The 21,015-nt window shown below is 38.8% G+C and overlaps 2 protein-coding genes across 4 annotated transcripts in view; one reads left to right on the forward strand and one right to left on the reverse strand.

Moving 5' to 3' along the window:
• The window catches only part of RPL24 (ribosomal protein L24), a 211,137-nt gene that overhangs the window by 71,585 nt on the left and 118,537 nt on the right, over positions 1–21,015 (reverse strand). The gene's annotated exons all lie outside the window — the stretch shown is intronic.
• Positions 1–21,015, forward strand: part of NXPE3 (neurexophilin and PC-esterase domain family member 3) — a 46,455-nt gene that overhangs the window by 16,232 nt on the left and 9,208 nt on the right. For all 3 annotated transcript variants that reach the window (XM_073892773.1, XM_025873583.2, XM_073892777.1), the window contains 2 exons: positions 10,150–10,904; positions 16,427–16,500. In XM_073892773.1, coding sequence (XP_073748874.1) covers positions 10,150–10,904; positions 16,427–16,500 — 829 coding nt within the window. The remainder of the gene's footprint in view (positions 1–10,149; positions 10,905–16,426; positions 16,501–21,015) is intronic.

The raw sequence follows: 21,015 nt of genomic DNA on the forward strand, positions 1-21,015 counted from the left end.
TACTGGTTTATTATAAAAGGATATAACTCAAGAACAACCAGATGGAAGAGATGCATAGGGCAAGGTATGTGGCAAGGGAATGGAACTTCCATGCTCTCTGTGTGTGCCACTGTCTCTGAATCTCCATGTGTTTACCATTGTGGAAGCTCTCCAGAGTTCATCCTATTGGGTTTTTATGGAGGTTTCATTCCACAGGTATGATTGATTAAGTCATTAGCCATTGGCAGTTGATTCTACTTCCAGCCACTCTCCCCTTCCCAGAGCTGAAGGGGTGGGACTGAAAGGTTTAATCCTTTAGTTATGGTTGGTTCCCCTGGCAACCAGCCCCCATCCTTAGGTGCTTTCCAAAAGTCACCTCATTAAAATCGGCCCAGTTGTGGTGGAAAGGGGTTTGTTTTGAATAAGACACCTATTTCAACTTTATAGCTCTGAAGTGTTTTCAGGAACTGAAGACAAAAAACCAATTTTATAACAATAAAACCCCACATAGATCAGTGAAACAGCATAAAGAGCCCAGAAATATATCCATGCCTATTGGGTCAATTAATCTATGACAAAAGAGGCAAGAATATACAATGGAAAAAAGTCTCTTCAATAAATGGTGCTGGGAAAACTAGACAGCTACATGCAAAAGAGTGAAACTGGACCACTATTTTAAACCATACACAAAAATAAACTCAAAATGGATTAAAGACTTAAATGTGAGACCTGAAACCATAAAATTGCTAAAAGAAAACCTAGTACTTACTCTCTTGGACATTGACCTTAACAACATATTTATGCATATATTTCCTAAAGCAAGGGAAGCAAAAGCAAAATTAAACTATTGGGACTACACCAAAATAAAAATTTTTTGCACAACAAAGGACCATCAACAAAACAAAAAGGCATTCTACTGAATGAGAGAAGATATTTGCAAATGATATATCTGATAATGGGTTCATAGCCAAAATATATCAAAAAACAATACCAAAAAAAACAATCCAATTAAAAAATGGGCAGAAGACCTGAATAGACATTTTTCCAGAGAAGACATGCAGATGGCCAGCAGACACATCAAGAGATACTCAGCATCACTATTCATCAGGGAAATGCACATCAGGACCACAATAAGATATCACCTCACACCATTTGGAATGGCTAGTATCAAAAAGATAAGAAATAACAAGTATTGGCAAAGATGTAGAGAAAAGGGACTTCTTGTGCACTGTTGGTGGGAATGTAAATTGGTGCAGCCACTGTAGAAAACAGTATGGAGGTTTCCTCAAAAAATTAAAAATGGAAATACCATATGATCCAGTAATTCCACTACTGGGTATTTACCCAAAGAAAATGAAAACAGTAATTCAAAAAGATATCTGCACCCCTATGTTTATTGCAGCATTATTTACAAAAGCCAAGATGTGGAAGCAACCCATGTGTCTATTGATGGATGAATGAATAAAGAAGATGTGGTATATATACACAGTGGACTATTACTTAGCCATAAAAAAGAATGAAGTCTTATCATTTGCCACAACATAGATAGAGCTAGAAGGTATTATGCTAGGTGAAATAAGTCAGAGAAAGATACCATATGACTTCACTTATATGTGGAATTTATAATCAAAAGAAATGAACAAACAAACAAAAAGACTCTTAAATACAGAGAACAAACTGGTGGTTGGCAGAGGGGAGGTGGGGGTTGGGAAATGGGCAAAATAGATGAAGGGGATTAAGAGGTACAAACTTCCAGTTATAAAATATGTATGTCAGAGAGACAGTAAGTATAGCATAGGGAATATAGTCAATAATATTGTAATAATGTAGGATTATGGATGGTAAGTTCACTTACCGTGGTAAGGATTGAATAATGTACAGAATTGTCAAATCAATATGTTGTATACCTGAAACTACTATAACACTACATGTCAATTATACTTCAATAATTAAAAAAAAAAGATAAAGCAGGTGTCTTGTGGACAACATATAATTGAGTCTTGTTTTTTTGATCTACTCTGATGACTTGTGACTTTATTATTATTATTTTTTTAAAGATTTTATTTATTTATTAGAGAGAGAGAGACAGTGAGAGAGGGAACACAGGGGGAGTGGGAGAGGGAGAAGCAGGCTTCCCACTGAGCAGGAGCTTGATGCGCAGGGCTCAATCCCAGGACCCTGGGATCATGACCTGAGCCGAAAGGCAGCAGCTTAACGACTAAGCCACCCAGGCGCCCCTGACTTATGACTTTTAATTGGTGCATTTAGCTCATTAATGTTTAGAATGATTATTGATACAGTTAGATTAATGCCTATCATATTTGTTATTGTTTTCTTTTTCTTCTTTTTTTAAGATTTTATTTATTTGAGAGACAGCGAGAGAGGGATAGAGAGCACTGAGGGAGGGGGAGAAGCAGACTCCCTGCTGAGATCATGACCTGAGCTGGAGGCAGATGCTTAACTGACTGAGCCACCCAGGCGCCCCTTGTTATTGTTTTCTACTCAATGTCCTTGTTTTTGTTTCTATTGTCTTCTCTTTTTTTTTGCCTTTTATGGTTTTAATTGAGCATTTTACATATTCCATCTTCTCTCTTATTGCTATATTAATTATATTTGTTATTTTACTTCTTTAAGTGATTTCCTAAGAGTTTGCAATATGCATTTACAATTAATCCAAATCTACTATCAGTTAACTTGAAACTGCTTCTTTGATAGTGCAGATATCTTGTAATAACAAAATGTTCCTAATTTCTTCCTCCTGTCCTTTGTATAATCATTGTTATTTATTTCACTTATACATAAACATATATATACACATATGCATGTGTAATTGAATGCATTGTTGCTGTTATTATTTTGGGCAAATTGTTATCTGTTAGATCGATTATGAATATGATAAGTAATCACAAAAGTTGATTAGTAATTACTCTTGAAGAATAAATTGTTGGCTGAGGGGAAAAAAAATATGAGAAGTAAAAGTTTTTATTTTACCTTTACTTATTTATTCTCCGGTGCTGTTCCTCTTTTTATGTAGAACAGGGTTTCTGATCTATATCCTTTCCTTTTCCCTGAAGAACTTCTTTTAACATTTTTTGTTAGACAGGTCTGGTGGCAACAAATTCTCTCAGTTTCACCGAAGAAAGTCTTTACTTCACGTCTGAAGGGTAATTTTGCAATGTATGGAAGTCTAGGGTTGTTGTTGTTTTTTTTCCTCTCAATTCCTTTAGCATTGCCTTCCACTTCTCATGATTTCCCAGAAGTGAGATGTAATTCTTATATTTGCTCCTCCAAAAATGAGGGTTTTTAAAATCCCCTTTGGTTTCTTTCAAGATCTTTTATCTTTCACTTTCTGCAGTTTGAATATGATATACCTGGATGTAGTTGGGTTTTTTGTGTGTGTGTTTATCCTACTTGGTATTCTCTTGGCTTCCTAGATGGGTGGTTTGATATCTGACATTAATTAGGGGATATTTTCAGTCATTATTTTAATATTTCTTCTGTTCCTTTTTTCTGATCCTTTTGGTATTACTGTTGGGGATTGTTGCACCTTTTATAATATTCCCATAGCTCTTAAATACTCTGTTCCCATTTTTTCATTCTTTTTTCCTCTTTGATTTTTAGTTTTGGAAGTTTCCATTGACATATCCTCATGTTCAGAGATTCTTTGCTCAGTTGTGTCTGGTCTGCTAATGAGACTTTCAAAAGCATTCTTTATTTCTGTTACATTGCTTTTGGTCTCTGGCATTTCTTTTAATTTTTTGATGTTTAGTTTTTAAAGACTTTTTAACTTATTTTTATTATTATTGATTTTTTAAAGGCAATTTCTTTTTCTTTTTTTAAGATTTTATTTATTTGAGAGAGAGAGAGAGCAAGCACAAAGGGAGAGTGAGAGGGAGAAGCAGACTCCCTGCTGAGCAGAGAGCCCTACATGATGTGGGGCTCAGTCCCAGGACCTTGAGATCATGACCTGGGCTGAAGACAGACACTTAACCAGCTGAGCCACCTAGGCACCCCTAAAGACTATTTTAAAAAAGATCTTTTATTTTTAAGTGATCTCTACCCCCAACATGGGGCTCAAACTCACAACCCTGATATCAAGAGTTGCATGCTCTATACCAGCTGAACCAGCCAGGTGCCCCAAAGATTTTTTTAAGAAAAATTTTATGTTTAAAGCAAAATTTTTTTTATTATTAAGTTTTTTATTTTAATTCCAGTATAGTTAACATACAGTGATATATTAGTTTCAGGTGTACAATATAGTGATTCAGCAATTCTATACATCATTACTCAGCTCATCATAAGTATACTGTTAATCCCTTCCACGTATTTCACCCATCCCCACCCACCTTTCTTCTGATATGCTTTATTTTAAATGAGTACCTTCTGTTAAAGTTATTTTTCTTTCAGCAAGAACTTGAAGCATACTTCAGAAGACATGGTTATAAAAGATATCTATAAAACATTCCATTCAAGAAAAATAGAATATACATTTTCTTCAAGTACACACAGAAGAAGAATACCCTGGTTAAATCACATAAAAAGAGACATAACAAATATTAACATTTAAGAAGACTGAAATCATACCAAGTATATTTTTTAACCACAGTGGTACAAAACTAAAGATCAACAATAAAATAAAGCTGAAAAATCTACAATGTAAATATTATATATTTAATATGTAAATATTAAGCACCACACTACTGCACAAGCAATTGGCCTAATAAGGAAATAGCAAATCAAAATATGTCTCAAAACAAAAGGAAAAAACAATATTCCAAAACATATGGGTTGCGGCAAAAGCAGATGTTAGACTGAAATTTATGCTATAAGTGTTTGTATTAAGAAAAAAAGTTGAGGGGCACCTGGGTGGCTCAGTTGGTTAAATGTCTGCTTTCGGCTCAAGTCATGATCCCAGGGTCCTGGGATTGAGACCTGTGTTGGGCTCCTGCTCAGTGGGGAGTCTGCTTTTCCCTCTGCCTCTCACCTGACCTGTGCTCTCTATCTCTCAAATAAATAAAATCTTAAAAAAAAGGGGGGGCCCTGGGTGGCTCAGTTGGTTAGGTGTCTACCTTTGGCTCAGGTCATGATCCTGGATCGAGCCCCACGTTGGGCTCTCTGCTCTGCGGGGAGCCTGTTTCTCCTTCTCCCTCTGTCTGCTGCTCCCCCTGCTTGTGCACTTTCTGTCTCTCTCTTTGTTAATATATAAATAAAATCTTAAAAAAAAAGTAAAAGAATAAAGAGCAAAAAAATTTAAAGAAAGGAAAAAAGTTGAAATAACTTGACACCACAAGGAACTAGAAAAAGAAGAAACTTAGCTGAAATTTAGTAGAGAAGAAAACAACAAAGAAAAATCAGAAACAAATAAAATAGAGACCAGAATAAATAATCACATAACATTTAAAGTAATGACCAGTTTTTAAAAAAAATATTGGCAATGCTTTAACTACATTAAGAAAAAAAAGACTCAAAAACCAAAATGAGAAATGGAAGAGAAAGCAATACAACAGATAGCCACAGAAATACATAGTGTGATAACAGGTTACTATAAACAATTATATACTAAAAGATCAGATATCTTAGGAAAAAAACCCGGATAATTCCTAAAAACACACAAGTCACCAAGATTGTATCATGAATTTTGAATCCAAGAGGTAGAAAAATCTTCTTAGACCGATAACAAGAATGAAAATTGAATTAGGAATCAAAAATCTCCCAGCACAGAAAAGTCTAAGACCTCATGGTTTCATTGGTGAATTCTACCAAACATTAAAAAAAATAAGGACAATATTTATCAAAATGTTATCAGTAATGGAATAGAGGGAACACATTCAAAATCATTCCATGAGGCCAGTATTACCCTGATACCAAAGCAGAGAAAAACAACAGGGGTGTTTGGGTGGCTCAGTCGGTTTGGTGTCTGACTCTTGATCTCAGGTCTCCATCTCAGGATTGTGAGTTCAAGCCCCACATTGGGCTCTATTCTGGGCATGGAGCCTACTTCAACAACAACAAACAGTACAAGAACAAAAAAGTCTAATTTTTCCAATGTAAGTATTGCTATTCAGACTGAATTTTCTTTTGACATCTATTTGCATGTTTCTCTACCCCCTTACTTTCAATCTGCAGGTGTCTTTAGGTCTAAAATGAGTCTTTTGTAGGCTTAAAGCAAAATTGACAGGAGATGTTTTGTGCTGGTCTCAGCCTCTTGATAACCACTCTTGTTTCTGGACTGGCTCTTGTGATTCTTACTGTGACTGCAAGCAGGAAACTTTGAAAAACAACAAGTCTTATTATTCATAGGTCCTGGAGGGTGTACAGCACACCTGGGGCAACACAGTGAGGTCACGGGTAGAGAAAGAGAGAAAGAGTGTAGGCCTGGGGTTCTGCTGTTTTGAGGGTATCTGAGGACAAGGGCCTGGGGTTTCACAGGTTCACTCTTTATTGGTGAATTTAAAACATAAGAGTGGGAATTTAAAGCACAGGAAGTGGTCAATTATCTAAATCTCCCAAGATCTCTAAAGCAAAGGAGCCTATTGCAGGAGGTGGTGGCCTGGCTCTATCTAGTCTTGTGGCTGGCATTGTGTTTTGTTTTTTTTTTTTTAAGATCTTATTTATTTACTTGACAGCAAGCGAGAGAGCACACAAGCAGGGGGAACAGCAGGCAGAGGGAGAGGGAGAAGCAGGCTTCCCGCTGAGCAGGGAGCCCGACACAAGGCTTGATCCCAGGACTCTGAGATCATGGCCTGAGCTGAAGGCAGCCGCTTAACTGACTGAGCCACCCAGGCATCGCTGGCATTGTGTTTTTCCGAGATTGCTGTCTTTGAAGTGGATACCTCTTTGAAATGCATGTCTTGGCAATCAAAATTGAGGTCAGGCACTTGAATTACAAAAAAGAAAAAAACAACTGTCAGGGCTTACACTATAGGAGGATTACAGAGATTTCCCATATACTCTTTGCCCCTTTATATGCTTAGCCTCTCCCATTATTATCATTATTCACCAGAATGGGTACATTTTTTGACCAAGGAAAAGTGTACCTTGACATACCATGATTACCCAAGGTCCCTAGTGAACCTTAGTGTTCTCTATTGGTGTTGTATATTCTATAGGTTTAGACAAATGTGTAATGATATCCATCATTATAGTATTATACAGAGTATTTTCTCTCCCTAAAAATCCTCTCTGCTTTGTTTGGCATTTCTTTTTTCTTTTTTTTGGTATGCTTTTTAAATTTCATTTTATTTATTTATTTTTTTAAGATTTTATTTATTTGACAGAGGGAGACACAGAGAGATTTTATTTATTTGACAGAGGGAGACACACACAAGCAGGGGGAGTGGAAGAGGGAGAAGCAGGCTTCCCGCTGAGCAGGGCTCCATCCCAGGATGCTGGATCATGATCTGAGCCGAAGGCAGACGCTTAACGACTGAGCCACCCAGGCGCCCCTAAATTTCATTTTATTTTATCTAAATTCAATTAATTAACATGTAGTGTATTATTAGTTTCAGAGGTAGAGTTTAGTGATTCATCAGTTGCATATAACACCAAGTGCTCATTACATTAAGTGCCCTCCTTAATGCCCATCACCCAGTTACCCCATCCCCCCACCCACCTCCCCTCCAGCAACCTTGTTTGTTTTCTAGAGTTAAGAGTCTCTTAATGTTTGTCTCCTCTGATTTTGTCTTACCTTATTTTTCCCTCCTTTTCTCTTTGATCCTCTGTGTTCTTAAATTACATATATGAATGAAATCATATAATTGTCTTTCTCTGATTGGCTTATTTCACTTAACATAATACCCTCTAGTTCCATCCACATCGTTGGAAATAGTGAGATTTCATTTTTTTTAATAGCTGAGTAATATTCTATTGTGTGTGTGTATACACACACACACACACACACACACACACACCACATCTTTATTTGTTCATCTGTCAGTGGACATCTGGGCTCTTTCCATAGTTTGGCTATTGTGGACATTGTTGCTATAAACATTGGGGTGCGGTGCCCCTTTGGATCACTATGTTTGTATCCTTTGGATAAATACCTAGTAGTGCAATTGTTAGGTGTTGGGGTAGCCCTATTTTCAACTTTTTGAGGGACCACCATACTATTTTTCCAGAGTGGCTGCACCAGCTTGCATTCCCACCAACAGTGCAGGAGGGTTCCCCTTTCTCTGCATCCTTGCCAACATCTGTCGTTTCCTGACTTGTTAATTTTAGCCATTCTGACCCGTGTGAGGTGGTATCTCATTGGGGTTTTGATTTGTATTTCCCTGATGCCGAGTGATGTTGAGCATTTTTTCATGTGTCTATTGGCCATTTGGATGTCTTCTTTGGAGAAACGTCTGTTCATACCTTCTTTCCATTTCTTGACTGGATTATTTGTTTTTTGGGTGTTGAGTTTGCTAAGTTTTTTTTTTTTTTAAAGATTTTATTTGTTTATTTGACAGAGACATGGCGAGAGAGGGAACACAAGCAGGGGGAGTGGGAGAGGGAGAAGCAGGCTTCCCACAGAGCAGGGAGCCTGATGTAGGGCTGGATCCCAGGACCCTGGTACCACGACCCGAACTGAAGGCAGATGCCCAACGACTGAGCCACCCAGGTGCCCCGAGTTTGATAAGTTCTTTATAGAGTCTGGATACTAGCCCTTTATCTGATGACGTTTACAAATATCTTCTCCCATTCAGTAGGTTGTCTTACAGTTTTGTCGACTGTTTCCTTTGCTGTGCAAAACCTTTTTATCTTGATGAAGTCCTAATCGTTCATTTTTGCTTTTGTTTCCCTTGCCTTTGAAGATGTGTCTAGCAAGAAGTTGCTGCGGCTGAGGTAGAAGAGGTTCCTGCTTGTGTTCTCCTCTAGGATTTTGATGGATTTCTGTCTCACATTTAGGTCTTTCATCCATTTTGAGATTATTTTAGTGTATGGAATAAGAAAATGGTCCAGTTTCATTCTTCTGCATGTGGCTGTCCAGTTTTCCCAATACTATCTGTTGAAGATACTTTTTTATTTTTTAAAGATTTTATTTATTAGAGAGAGAGAGAGAGAAAGAGCATAAGCAGGGGGAACAGCAGAGGGAGAAGAAGAAGCAGACTTCCTGCTGGGGAGCAGGGAGCCTGATGCGGGGTTTGATTCCAGGACCCTGGGACCATGACCAGAGCTGAAAGCAGACGCTTATCTGACTGAGTCACCCAGGCATCCCAAGACCGTCTTTTTTCCATTGGACACTTTTTCCTGCTTTGTTGAAATTAGTTGACCATAGAGTTGAGGGTCCATTTCTGGGTTCTCTATTCTTGGCATTTCTTTTTCATTCTTTCTTGGAATTTCCATCTCTCCTTCCAGTGCCCATCTGTTCTTTCACATTGTCTGCTTTTTCCCTTAGAGGCCTTAGCATATTAATCCTAGTTGTTTTAAATTACTGGTCTGATTATTTCAACAACCCTGCCATATCTAAGTCTGGTTCTGATGTTTGATTTGTGTTTTCAAGCCATGTTTTTTATCTTTTAGTATGTCTTACAGTTTTTTGTTGAAAGCTGAATGTGATATACTGGGTAAAAGGAACTCTGATAAATAAACTTTTAGTTGTGAGGTGTGGGGGAGGTGAAGCATTTTATAGTCCTATGGGTAAGTCTTAGTCCTTAGTGAGCCCTTGCTACCGGGCTGTGAACTTCAAAAGTGCTTCTTAGTCCTCACGCTACACTCCTTAAGTTGAATAGATGGTTAGAATGGGCTGGAGCTGGGTATGTCTCCTACCCCGGTTTGGTGAAGTGCTGATAAAACCCCAATAGATTAGGCTCTAGTACAATAGTTTTTCTTGAGGGCAGACCTTGTTAAGAACAGAATGTTCTGTTGTATTTCCAAATGGTTCCTTTTCTTATTTTGCTGGAAGCATGAGAGTTTTTTCTACTGATATTTACTGTGGGCACCCGTTGAGCTCCTGGAGGTAAAATTCATAGACGTGTGGAGATCTTTCTTTGACCTTATTCCTCATCTTGATTTCACTGTATTGCAAAAAGATAACCCTGTAAAACTAGTGAACTCTGATTTTTGAACCAATGTCATCCCAAGTAGTTTTTTTTTTTAAAGTTAAACTGAAGCAGAGATATATTTGGTTGATATAAGGAAATTTATTGTAGCTGTCTGTGGCTTCTGTTTTTGTGTTTTTCTCTTCAGTACTTGGACCATGAGACTGTTTCAGCCACGTTCATCGATAGCAGTGGACAGTTTGTTTCCTCCCAGGTGACAGGAGTTAGCCGGAATCCTTACTGTGGCTATGAGCACCAGACCCTGTCCAGCCGAGAGCGCACGGAGGAGGACTCCTTGCTGGCCGCCTTGCAGTGGCAGGTGCCTGATGTGGGTCCCGTCCCCTTTCTGAAGAGCACTGACCCTTCTTCCAGCTACTTCGTTATCTTGAACTCTGCAGCCTTCTTCAAGGTGGGAAGCCAACTAGAAGTGCTGGTTCATGTACAGGATTTTCAAAGAAAGCCCAAGAAATATGGTGGAGACTACCTGCAGGCCAGAATCCACTCCCCAAAGCTGCAGGCAGGGGCTGTGGGCAGAGTGGTAGACTACCAGAATGGGTTTTACAAGGTCTTTTTTACTTTGCTCTGGCCAGGCAGAGTTAAAGTGTCCATATCTCTCGTCCACCCCACCGAAGGGATCAGAGTTCTTCAGCACCTGCAAGAAGAGAAACCACACAGGGTCTATTTCAAGAGTCTCTTCCGTTCAGGAAGAATTTCTGAAACCACGGAGTGTAATGTGTGTCTTCCTGGCAGTCTGCCCCTGTGTAACTTTACAGATCTCTACACTGGAGAACCCTGGTTCTGCTTCAAACCAAAGAAGCTCCCTTGCAGTAGCAGAATTAACCATTTCAAAGGTGGATACCTGAAGGGCCTTCTAACTGCTGCAGAGAATGCTTTCTTCCAGAGGTACGTGCTCCTTGTTCAAGGGGGTATTTTAAGGGTCCTTTTCTACTGTTTTTGTCCCGATTAGGAGACAGCGTCCCATTTAGGAGACTTTCTTGTCTTGGTTATTTGCTTCATATATCTCTCTGAAGTTGGCCCAATTTGGGAGAGATAGTGAATAAGAAAATAAATATTTATATTTTGTGAATAGTTTTTATTTATTTATTTTTCATTTTTTAGGTTCTTTTTATTTTTAAGTAATCTCTACACCAAATGTGGGGCTCGAACCCATAACCCTGAGATCAAGTTGCATGCTCCACTGACTAAGCCAGCCAGGTGCCTCCTTGTGAATAGTTTTTAAAAAGTGAACCTAAGAGCTTATTCCAGTTCAAATGAAAGACCTTTTGCCCTTATGTTTTACTTTAGAACTACAGAGCATACCTGTAGCTATGTAAGAAAGCTCACTTATTCACAGAACAGATCAAAAAATCATCTAAGAACTAGAGGTCTTGTAGTCAGGCCAGTGGTTTAGCTTCATGTCTAATAAAATAAAAAAAAATGTAAGTGGCATATTATCAGTTATTAAAATCATATAAACATGTATTGATAGAAAAAACACTATGACTATGACCACATTGCTGGGTTGACTTAATGATAAACATGGGAAGCCAGGAATACCACAGCAAATTATATTTTTTAAATTAATAGTTGTTGAAATTTTTGCTTTGCTGTGCACAAATTTCTCTTTTTGAACGTAAGTGTAAAACTTTTTCAGCATAATGATCAAGATATGGAACAGTGTGCAGAAGAGAATGTATGGGATCAGTACGAATTAAAATGTTTTCTTCGACATCCCATGTAGTTCTGAAGTAAAATAGCATGCCTAAGGAAAAAAAGTTAGAAAGCCATATGGTCAAAAAGTCCAATTATTTGAAAGAATGTAAAAATGTCTTTTATTTTTTCATGAAATAAATAACTTAAAAAATACTGGTAGAGAGGTAGTTTTGTGGAGCACATCTAGGCAACCCCCCAAAATTTTGTTTTATGTCCACTCATTCCTCAATGGGGGAAAAGTGCCTACCATCAGGTATGTAGTCTATAGGAGCTCCTACAATAAAGCCCTTTGATTTTTCACTTCTGGAGTCAGCTTTTGGTCCTACCAGTTTTAAATACACATTTGGTGGACTCATGCCATGCTGTTAGAAGACCGGCAGAGGGAGCACTACTCAAAGTATTTACTGTACTGTTCTTCAGTATACACAAAAAACTCAGTACACAAGGACTTTAGCTTTAGTTTTATCCTGGGTTCGATCTCAGACAAGCTATTTATCAGTGACGGTGAGCATATTATTTCAGTTCTGTGTACTTTTTGCCAATGTGTGAAGACTGCTCAGTTACTCCCCTTTTAGAGTTGTGTTGTCAGGCCGCTTAGTGGCTTAGCAAAAAAAAGAGGAAGCATAGCTTGTAACTTACTGAAATTCCATGTGGAAAAAAAGTGGGAAAAAGGCTAGAGAATTTGTAAAATTTAAGAATATTCCTGACACCAAATCCTACCATTAAAACCGGAAAACACCTATGAGTCGTGAAGGATGAAACAATGTATGTCCCTGTCCTTACTCATATCCTGGATAAGGCTGGCTGATGGCATTTTGCAGTAGAATCACTTTGTAGTAGTAGAATCATTAAGAAACTCCACTTACTTGGAAGTTTGCTGGGGAAATGGTGCTTGAGGTGGCATTTTTGGAAACCAAACATTTGATAGTCCTGATACTGATTTTATTTTTTGCATTATTTTCTCTGTTAAAATTCTGAGGTTTTGCACCAGCTAACTGAAAAGAAAAAGCAAAGATTGAAAGTGATCTTTTGAGGTGTCCTTGAGTGTACTGTTTTGAGTTCATGGCTTGCATATGTTAAGCTGATACCCATTTTTACGTTTTTCCCTTGGTGGTTCATAACATTGCTTAATTCAGGAAGGATTAAGAAACAGCCTTGGTCTTTGGTTCCCTAAATTACAGTTGGGCAATTAAAGGGATCTAATCTTTGGTTCTTTACTCCTAAGGAAAAAAAATGTTGGTTTTAGAAAGAACAACAGTACTTTGCTTAAAAGATCCTATTAATATAAAGGAAGGCCTTTTTTTTTTTTTTAAAGATTTTATTTATTTGTTTGACAGAGACACAGCGAGAGAGGGAACACAAGCAGGGGGAGTGGGAGAGGGAGAAGCAGGCTTCCCGCGGAGCAGGGAGCCTGATGTGGGCCTCGATCCCAGGACCCTGGGATCATGACCTGAGCAGAAGGCAGATGCTCAGCGACTGAGCCACCCAGGTGCCCCAAAAGAAGGCCTTTTGAAAGAGTGAGCTTCTCACATGAAAAGCTTCCCATATATTTTTAGCATAATTTAATATCTTTTTTCTTTCTAACTTTGTGTTTAAAAAAACCTTTCAAATCATTAGAAACACTGCAAGAATAATAAAAATGAAATTAAAATGAACAAAAATGAATAAGTCTTTTACTTAGATTTAGTCTTTTACTTAAATGTTTTGCTACGTTTGCTTTCTCTTGCTTTCTCTCTGTATGTGTGTTTATATATGTGTATGTCTACGTATAATTCTTCCCCCCTTGACCATTTGAGATTAAGTTGCAGACATCATGGTGTTGCACCGCATGAGTACGCATCTCCTAGCACATGAACTTTCTCCAGTATGTAACCAGAGCATATATACCACACTGGGGGCATTTATCATTGATGCAGTACTGTTATTTAATACACAGTCCATACTCAAGTTTCTCCAGTTGTCCGAGTAATGTCCCTTATGGCTGTCTTTTTTATTTTTTAAAGATATATTAATTTGAGAGAGAGTGAGAGCACGAAGCAGATGGAGAGGGAGAGAGAATCTTAAGCAGACTCCACATTCACACGGGGCTCAATCCCACCACCCTGAGCAAAAACCAAGAGTTAGAAACACTTTACTGACTGCACCACCGAGGCGCCCCTGTTTATTTTAAAAAAAAAATTTACTTAGGGTGCCTGGGTGGCTCAGTTGGTTGGGCGACTGCCTTCGGCTCAGGTCATGATCCTGGAGTCCCGGGATCGAGTCCCACATCGGGCTCCCTGCTCGGTGGGGAGTCTGCTTCTCCCTCTGACCCTCTTCCCTCTCATTCTCTCTCTCTCATGTAATAAATAAAATCTTAAAAAAATAAAAAAGTAAAAATAAAAAAAATTTACTTAATTTATTTTAGTTTATTTTAACTAATCTAACCTATGATCACACAGAGTGTGTTTAGTTACCTCTTTAATCTCTTTTAATCTGGAAGAGGTTTCTAGCTTGTTTTTTACATTATTAAGAATTTGTGTCGGGCTCCGCACTCAGCAGAGTCTGTCCCTCTCCCTCCCCCTCTGCCTCTCCACTGCTCATGTTTTCTCTCTCTTTCTCTCAAATAAATAAGCCAATATGTAAAGTCTTTAAAAAAAGTGTTTTAAAAAAAGAATTCTGATGTCACCATTTTGTAGGATGTCCCTTGGTTTGGATTTGCTGCTTTATTGTTTTTCCATGACCACATTGAGGTTAAACATTTTTACAGGAAAATTACAAAGGGGAAATTTTCTTCTTTTCTTTACCTCAAGGCTCTCTCATTAAAGTGGTTTATTTATGATGTTTTTGAAGTCGTGTCCTCTCTTAAATGCCACTTATTTAAGCTATTTTCTAATGTAGTGTCTGATACAGTTGAGCCTTGAAAACCATGGGCATGGAGGGCTCCAACCACTTGCAGAGTCTGTCCAAAATCTGCTCTAACTTCTGACTCCCCAAAAACTGAACTACTAATATCATGTTGTTGACCGGAACCCTTACAGTTAATTAACACATATTTTGTATGCTACATATGTTAGGTACTGTATTTGTAAAGAAAGCTAGAGAAAAGAAAATCATAAGGAACAGAAAATACATTTACAATACTGTATTGTATTGAAAAAAATCCATGCGGGGCGCCTGGGTGGCTCAGTCGTTAAGCGTCTCCCTTCGGCTCAGGTCATGATCCCAGGGTCCTGGGATCGAGTCCCACATCGGGCTCCCTGCTCGGCAGGAAGCCTGCTTCTCCCTCTCCCACACCCGCTGCTTGTGTTCCTGCTCTCGCTATCTCTCTCTCTGTCAAATAAATAAAAATCTTTAAAAAAAAAAAAAATCCATGCATAAATGGACCTGCATAGTTCAAACCCATGTTGTTCGAGGATCAACTGTACTGCTTTCCTACTTTGTTTTTTTATTTCTCTCCCCCATTAGAATGTCAGTTCCATGAAGGAGATGCTGTGGGGGGTTTGTATACTGTTAGATCCCTGACATCTAGGACAGTGCCAGGCACATGGTAGAAGCTTAGGAATTATTACTATTTTTTTTTAAGATTTATTTATTTGAGTGAGAGGGGAAGAGAGAGAGTGACCATGTTGGGTAGGAGGGGCAGAGGGAGAGGGAGAGAAAATCTTAAGCAGGCTCCGTGCTGAGCAGGGAGCTTGACTTGGGGCTCAATCTCATGACCCTGAGATCATGACCTGAGCTAAAACTGGTCCAAGACTGGTCTACCCAGGTGCCCCCAAAATTATTTATTTTATTTAAAAAAATTTTAATTCCAGGGAGCCTGGGTGGCTCAATTGGTTAGGCGTCTGCCCTTTGGCTTGGGTCGTGATCTCAGGGTCCTGGGATTGAGCCCCGCATCAGGTCCCTGCTCAGTGGGGAGTCTGCTTCTCCGTCTCCCTCTGCCTGCAGCTCCCCCTGCTTGTGCTCTCTCTCTGTCAAATAAATAAGATTAAAAAGAATTTGGAAAGTTAGCATTTTATTTTGTTTGTTTTTGGTCTAAGCGTGAGAGGTAATTATTGTAACCCAGTTTCTGGAATAGTTATAGCAAGTTTTCAGTACTTTCCCCTTGGACTCCACTCTCCCCCACTTTTTCACACAGCTCTCCATCAAATATTTTCCAAGCATGGACTCTAGTCCAGGGCCTGTGCTAAGTGCTGAAGACAAAAGGTGAGGGAGACACAGTTTGTGTCTTTGAGGAGTGTGTGTTTTAGAAAGAGGCACTCCAGAGCCATAGTAATGATGAACAAAGTACGACAAGAGCACATATCTGGGGACGAGTATCTTCAGTAGGGACTCCTCTCTGTTCTGGGCAAGGCCTGAGGAATCTGTCATGCGACTTAATTCTACATGGATTTGTAGCTTGAAAATTAGATAGTGACATTCTCATCAGTGTGAGCCATTTTCTGAGTCCAAGGGGATTAAGTAATTCAGCCCAGACTTTGTCATTTTGGAGCTTATGCTCTCAGTTCTAAGCAGTGAAAAGTTAAAAACCTATTTAATTTTTATTCACTTTATATATCTATTTAACCTTATAAGAGACCTAGTTTATTAATTAATTGTGTTGATTAACATTTATAAGGATATTTCATCTTAGGGTTCTGTGACATCATACCTTTTTTTTATTTGCAAATGAAGATACATGTTAGAAAGTAAATGTTCTTGAATCTAAGCTTGTACTCTTTCTATTCCTTCTAAAGTGGTATCAATATCAAAATGCCAATCAACTCCAGTGGACCTGATTGGGTGACTGTGATTCCCAGGAGAATAAAAGGTAAAAAGGAATGAGCTTGATGGTTTGTTGTTTTTCTTGCTAAATGGATGAGGCTCTGTGGTTTCACTAATGTTATAAAAACTTTTTTCCTCCTTTTAATGTGCCATGGACATTAAATTAATATGTCATGGACATACTTCTGGGCACAATTGAAAATACTAAAAGAGCTTTTTGATTAAAATAAATCAGACCTTATGTGCATAATCTTGGGCTTTGATATTTAGACTCATGTAAAAGTCGTCTTCCTCCTCCTGTCTCCTCTCTGGTTGGCTCCTTAGGAGCCTTCAGTGCTGTACCGTCCAGTGTGGTAGCTCCTAGCCACATGTGGCTATTTACGTTAATTAAAATTAAAGTTAATTAAAATTAAATTAAAATTAAATAAAGTGTAAGTCACATACCCTCAGGGGCCACGTGTAGCTAGTGGCTGCCATGTTGGACAGCATTTTATATAAAATGTATCCATTATTGCAGGAGTTCTGTCGGATATCAGTGCTCTAGAGATCCTCAAGAAATGTGTGTAAAGTTATCATAGAAATTTTTGAAATCCAAAGCATTGGGTTAGTGAATGGCAGGTTTCTCAAGGTGTGGTCTCTGCATTAGCAGCATGGGCCTTAGCAGGGACTTGCTGGAATTGCAGATTCTCAAGTCTTATCTCAGGCTACTGAATCAGACACTCTGGGGTGTGGGGCCCAGCAATCTGTGTTTCAACAAACCTTCTAGGCGATTTTGATCCATTGGTATAGGATATCGTTAAAAGTAAGACAACGAAATTCTGAAGAGTAAATGTATACGTTCTGTTTTTGCAGAATAGATGTAAATAGCTATGGTGACTTTTAGGAAGAAAGGATGACTATTATTAAGGAAGCTTATGCAGATGGCAGGCAAGGTCCTTTTAGCTGTTGAAAGCATGGATGTATAGTCTCCCACACAGATCCTGCAAACACAGATGCCATCGGGCCTAGGTATATTATACATATGAATGTAGTCACGGTGGGTGTTAGTCACATGCATGCCTTGTGTGGTGGGGAGGGAACTGGAGAGCAAGGACAGCCTCTCTGCAGTTCCTTCTGATTTGTTGCTGTGCAGAAATGTCGACGCAGTGTGGCCAGATCTATAGGGTTTTTTTTCCATAAAAAAAAATCAGAAGTCTTAATCTTTAATCTTTAAATGTAGTATCTCCAGATTTCAAAACATTGGCATCCAATTGAAAACCTTTAAAATATTTTGTGGGCTACATAAAATTTGTCTGTGGCCCAGCGGCAGCCAGGACACTGCGAGCCTGTATCTCTGGTCCCTGCCATTGTGTCCCAAGAAATCCCAATCTTTTCCTAATGAAAGGCTGTATTTGATTTACTTAAAGCCCGTGAATTACTCATTTTAAAGGATTCATATATGAAACATCATTAATGGAAATAACTTTTATTTGCCTGGGCCTCTCCCCCCATATTATCCCCCACAGTTCTGTACTCCTTGCTCTTACGTGTCTGACACCAAGGAGGCCTTGTTCCACCTCCCTTCTCTGCCACAATCCCAGTCTTCTGGCTTGCCTGCCTTGTCCCTGGGTATCTAGAAGGATCGTCAGTGGGTGGAGCTTTGGATGGTTTACCTGCACCTGACAGGCCTCGGTGTTAACCAAGAAGTGGTTGTGGGTTTGTGAGGTACTGTTCTGTTTAGAAAGAAGACAGATTTAGTAACCAGTGAGACTTTTGATGGATTTTTATTTTTTATTTATTTATTTAAAGATTTTATTTATTTGAGAGAGAGAATGAGTGTGGGGAGGGGCAGAGGGAGAGAGACAAGCAAACTTCTCGCTGAGCCAGGGAGCCTTTTTCTGGGCTCGATCCCAGGACCCTGAGATCATGACCTGAACCGAAGTCAGTCACTTAACTCATTGAGCCACCCAGGCTCAGCTTGATGGATTTTTTTTTTTTTTTAGAAAGGAAATCTTTTTTTTTTTTTTTTAATATTTTATTATTTGTCAGAGAGAGGTGGAAGAGCACAAGCAGTGGGAGTGGCAGACAGAGGGAGAAGCAGGCTCCCCGCTGAGCAGGGAGCCTGATCCTGGGACCCTGGGATCATGACCTGAGCCGAAGGTAGATGCTTAACTGATTGAGCCACCCAGGTGTCCCATCCCCTTGATAGATTTTTAGAGGAAGAAATGAACCATGTATCCGTAGAAGCAGAATAGCCTGGCTTTGAGAAGACCGTCTCAAACAGGTACATAATTGGAAAGAAAAGAGAAGGGCAGTTGCTTTATAGAATATCAGAGACCCGGTTTAGGAGAACTTCACTGCAGTTCACACTAGTGCCCGGCAAGGTGCACTCAAAGACCCTAAACCGTGGGCTCGCCTTCTTCTCTTCCTCCCTCCCTATCTTCCTCCCTTCATTCCTTCCTTCATCTTTTTTAACACTTTGTTTTCAGATAATTTTAGACTTACATATGAGTTACAGAAATAGTACAGAGTTCCTGTATAGCCTACACCCAGCTTCCCCTTATGCTGACATTTTATATAACCACATAATACTTTCAAAACTAAGATTTTAACATCAGTATAATATTATTAACTACACTGTAGGGTTTATTTGGATTTCATCAGTTTTTCCACTCATGTTCTTTTTCTGTTCTTGAATCCAGTGCAGGATCCCACATTGCATTTAGTCACCATGTTTTCTTAGTCTTCCCTCTATGACATTATCTTCCATGACTTTTAAACTTTGAAGAGCGTTGGTCACATATTTTTTAGAATGCTTCTAACTTTCGATTTGTCTAATGTTTTCTAATGATTGGAATGAGATCATGAATTTTTGGAAGAATAGCAAAGGGGAGTACATGATGTTGATATGTATTGTTAATGATGTTAACTTTGATCACTTGGTTCAAGTGTCTGTCAGGGTTCTCTTCTCTTTATATTTATTCTGTATTCTGGACAGATAACTTTGAGACTGTGGTAAGCTGAATAATGGCCCCCAAAGATATCCAAATCTTAATCCCTCAAATTTGTGAATGTTGTTGTATACGGATGGCAAAGGAAACTTTGTATATGTGATTAAGTTAAGGGTCTAGAGACAGGGAGAGATTATCTGGGTAATCTGAGTGGGCCCTAAATGCAACCACAAGTGTCCTTTTAAGAGGGAGGCAGAGGGAGATTTCATACAGAAGCAGAAGGCAGTATGACAACGGAAGCAGAGAGAGAATTGAAGATGCTGTGCTGCTGGCTTAAAACGTGGAAAAAGGGGCCATGAGCCAGAGAACACAGCTCTAGAAGAGGCGAGGAGACACATTGTTTCCTAGCTCCTCCTGAGAGAGCATGGCCTTACTGATACCTTGGTTTTGGCCCAGCGATACTGAATTTGGACTTCTGGCCTCCAAAACTGTAAGAGAATTAATTTGTGTTGTTTTAAGCCACCAAATATGTGTTAACTTGTTATAGTAGCCACAGGAAACTACTCTCCAGATGTCTCTCTATTACAACAGAATGTAAACATCCTGTTTACATCTGCTTACACTTTCACCCACTCATTTTTGCATTCATTAGTAGATCTTGCCAGCAGCAATTATTTCTGTGGCACGTAATTCTGATTTTTTAATCTCTCATTCCTAAGACACTTATTAATTGGAATTTTTCTGTAAGGAAGAATTGTCCCTTTTTTCCTATTTATTTAATTATGTCATTATAGGCTTATGACTCATGATTGTTTATTTCATTCTTTGGGTTATTACCCAATTCATTTGTTATTTATTTTGTTGCTGTGATTGCTCCAGTTTTGGGAATTGGGAATTTTTTCGGTTTGGCTCCTGTGCCCCTTTGACATGCTGTCATCCTTTTTTTTTTGTTTCCTGTAAGCACTTCCTTACTTTCTGGCACCACAAGATATTTCAGACCCATCTTGTATTTTCTTTGCCCTGGCCTTGGAAGGGTTTATATTCTTTCCACTTTTATTATTTTAGTTATGAATCCTGTGTTTTGAAGGTTTTGTTTTTTCTTATCAGTTTTTGTATGTTAGGTAACTGATTTTCCTACAAGCTAAAATTATTCTAAGATGCATATTTAGTCTGCTGAATTGTTTGAGATTACCCGTCTACCCCCAGGCATGGGTATAATTCCAGTCAAAAACAAAGAATCATAGGGACAAGATCTGGTTTCTGACAGGCTTTCCCAGTGTCAGAATTGCTGCTGACTTTTCATTAGCACCTGTACTGTGGTCCCGAGACCACCACAGCCTAACAGAAGCCTTGACGGCTTCTAACCTCACCAACAACTAAAATAGAGCTCATATTTTTGGGAGAGCTTACTGAGAGTTTGGGATAAAACTAGATCTAATAGCAATAGAATAAACATTAACATCTTTGTAGCCCTTTGCTATTTTCTTTATCTTTTGAGGTGTATCCTACATACCAATGAGTGCATGGATTGTAAATATATAGTATAATGGAAATTTACATTTGTATCTGTCTTTGTAGCTGCGGTAGGTCAATTCTAAGATGACTCCCAGTGACCCATGCCCATATATAAT

This window comes from Callorhinus ursinus, unplaced genomic scaffold, assembly GCF_003265705.2.
Source record: "Callorhinus ursinus isolate GAN/ISIS: 27379988/994484 unplaced genomic scaffold, GSC_fseal_2.0 scaffold1, whole genome shotgun sequence".
Classification (NCBI taxonomy): domain Eukaryota; kingdom Metazoa; phylum Chordata; class Mammalia; order Carnivora; family Otariidae; genus Callorhinus; species Callorhinus ursinus.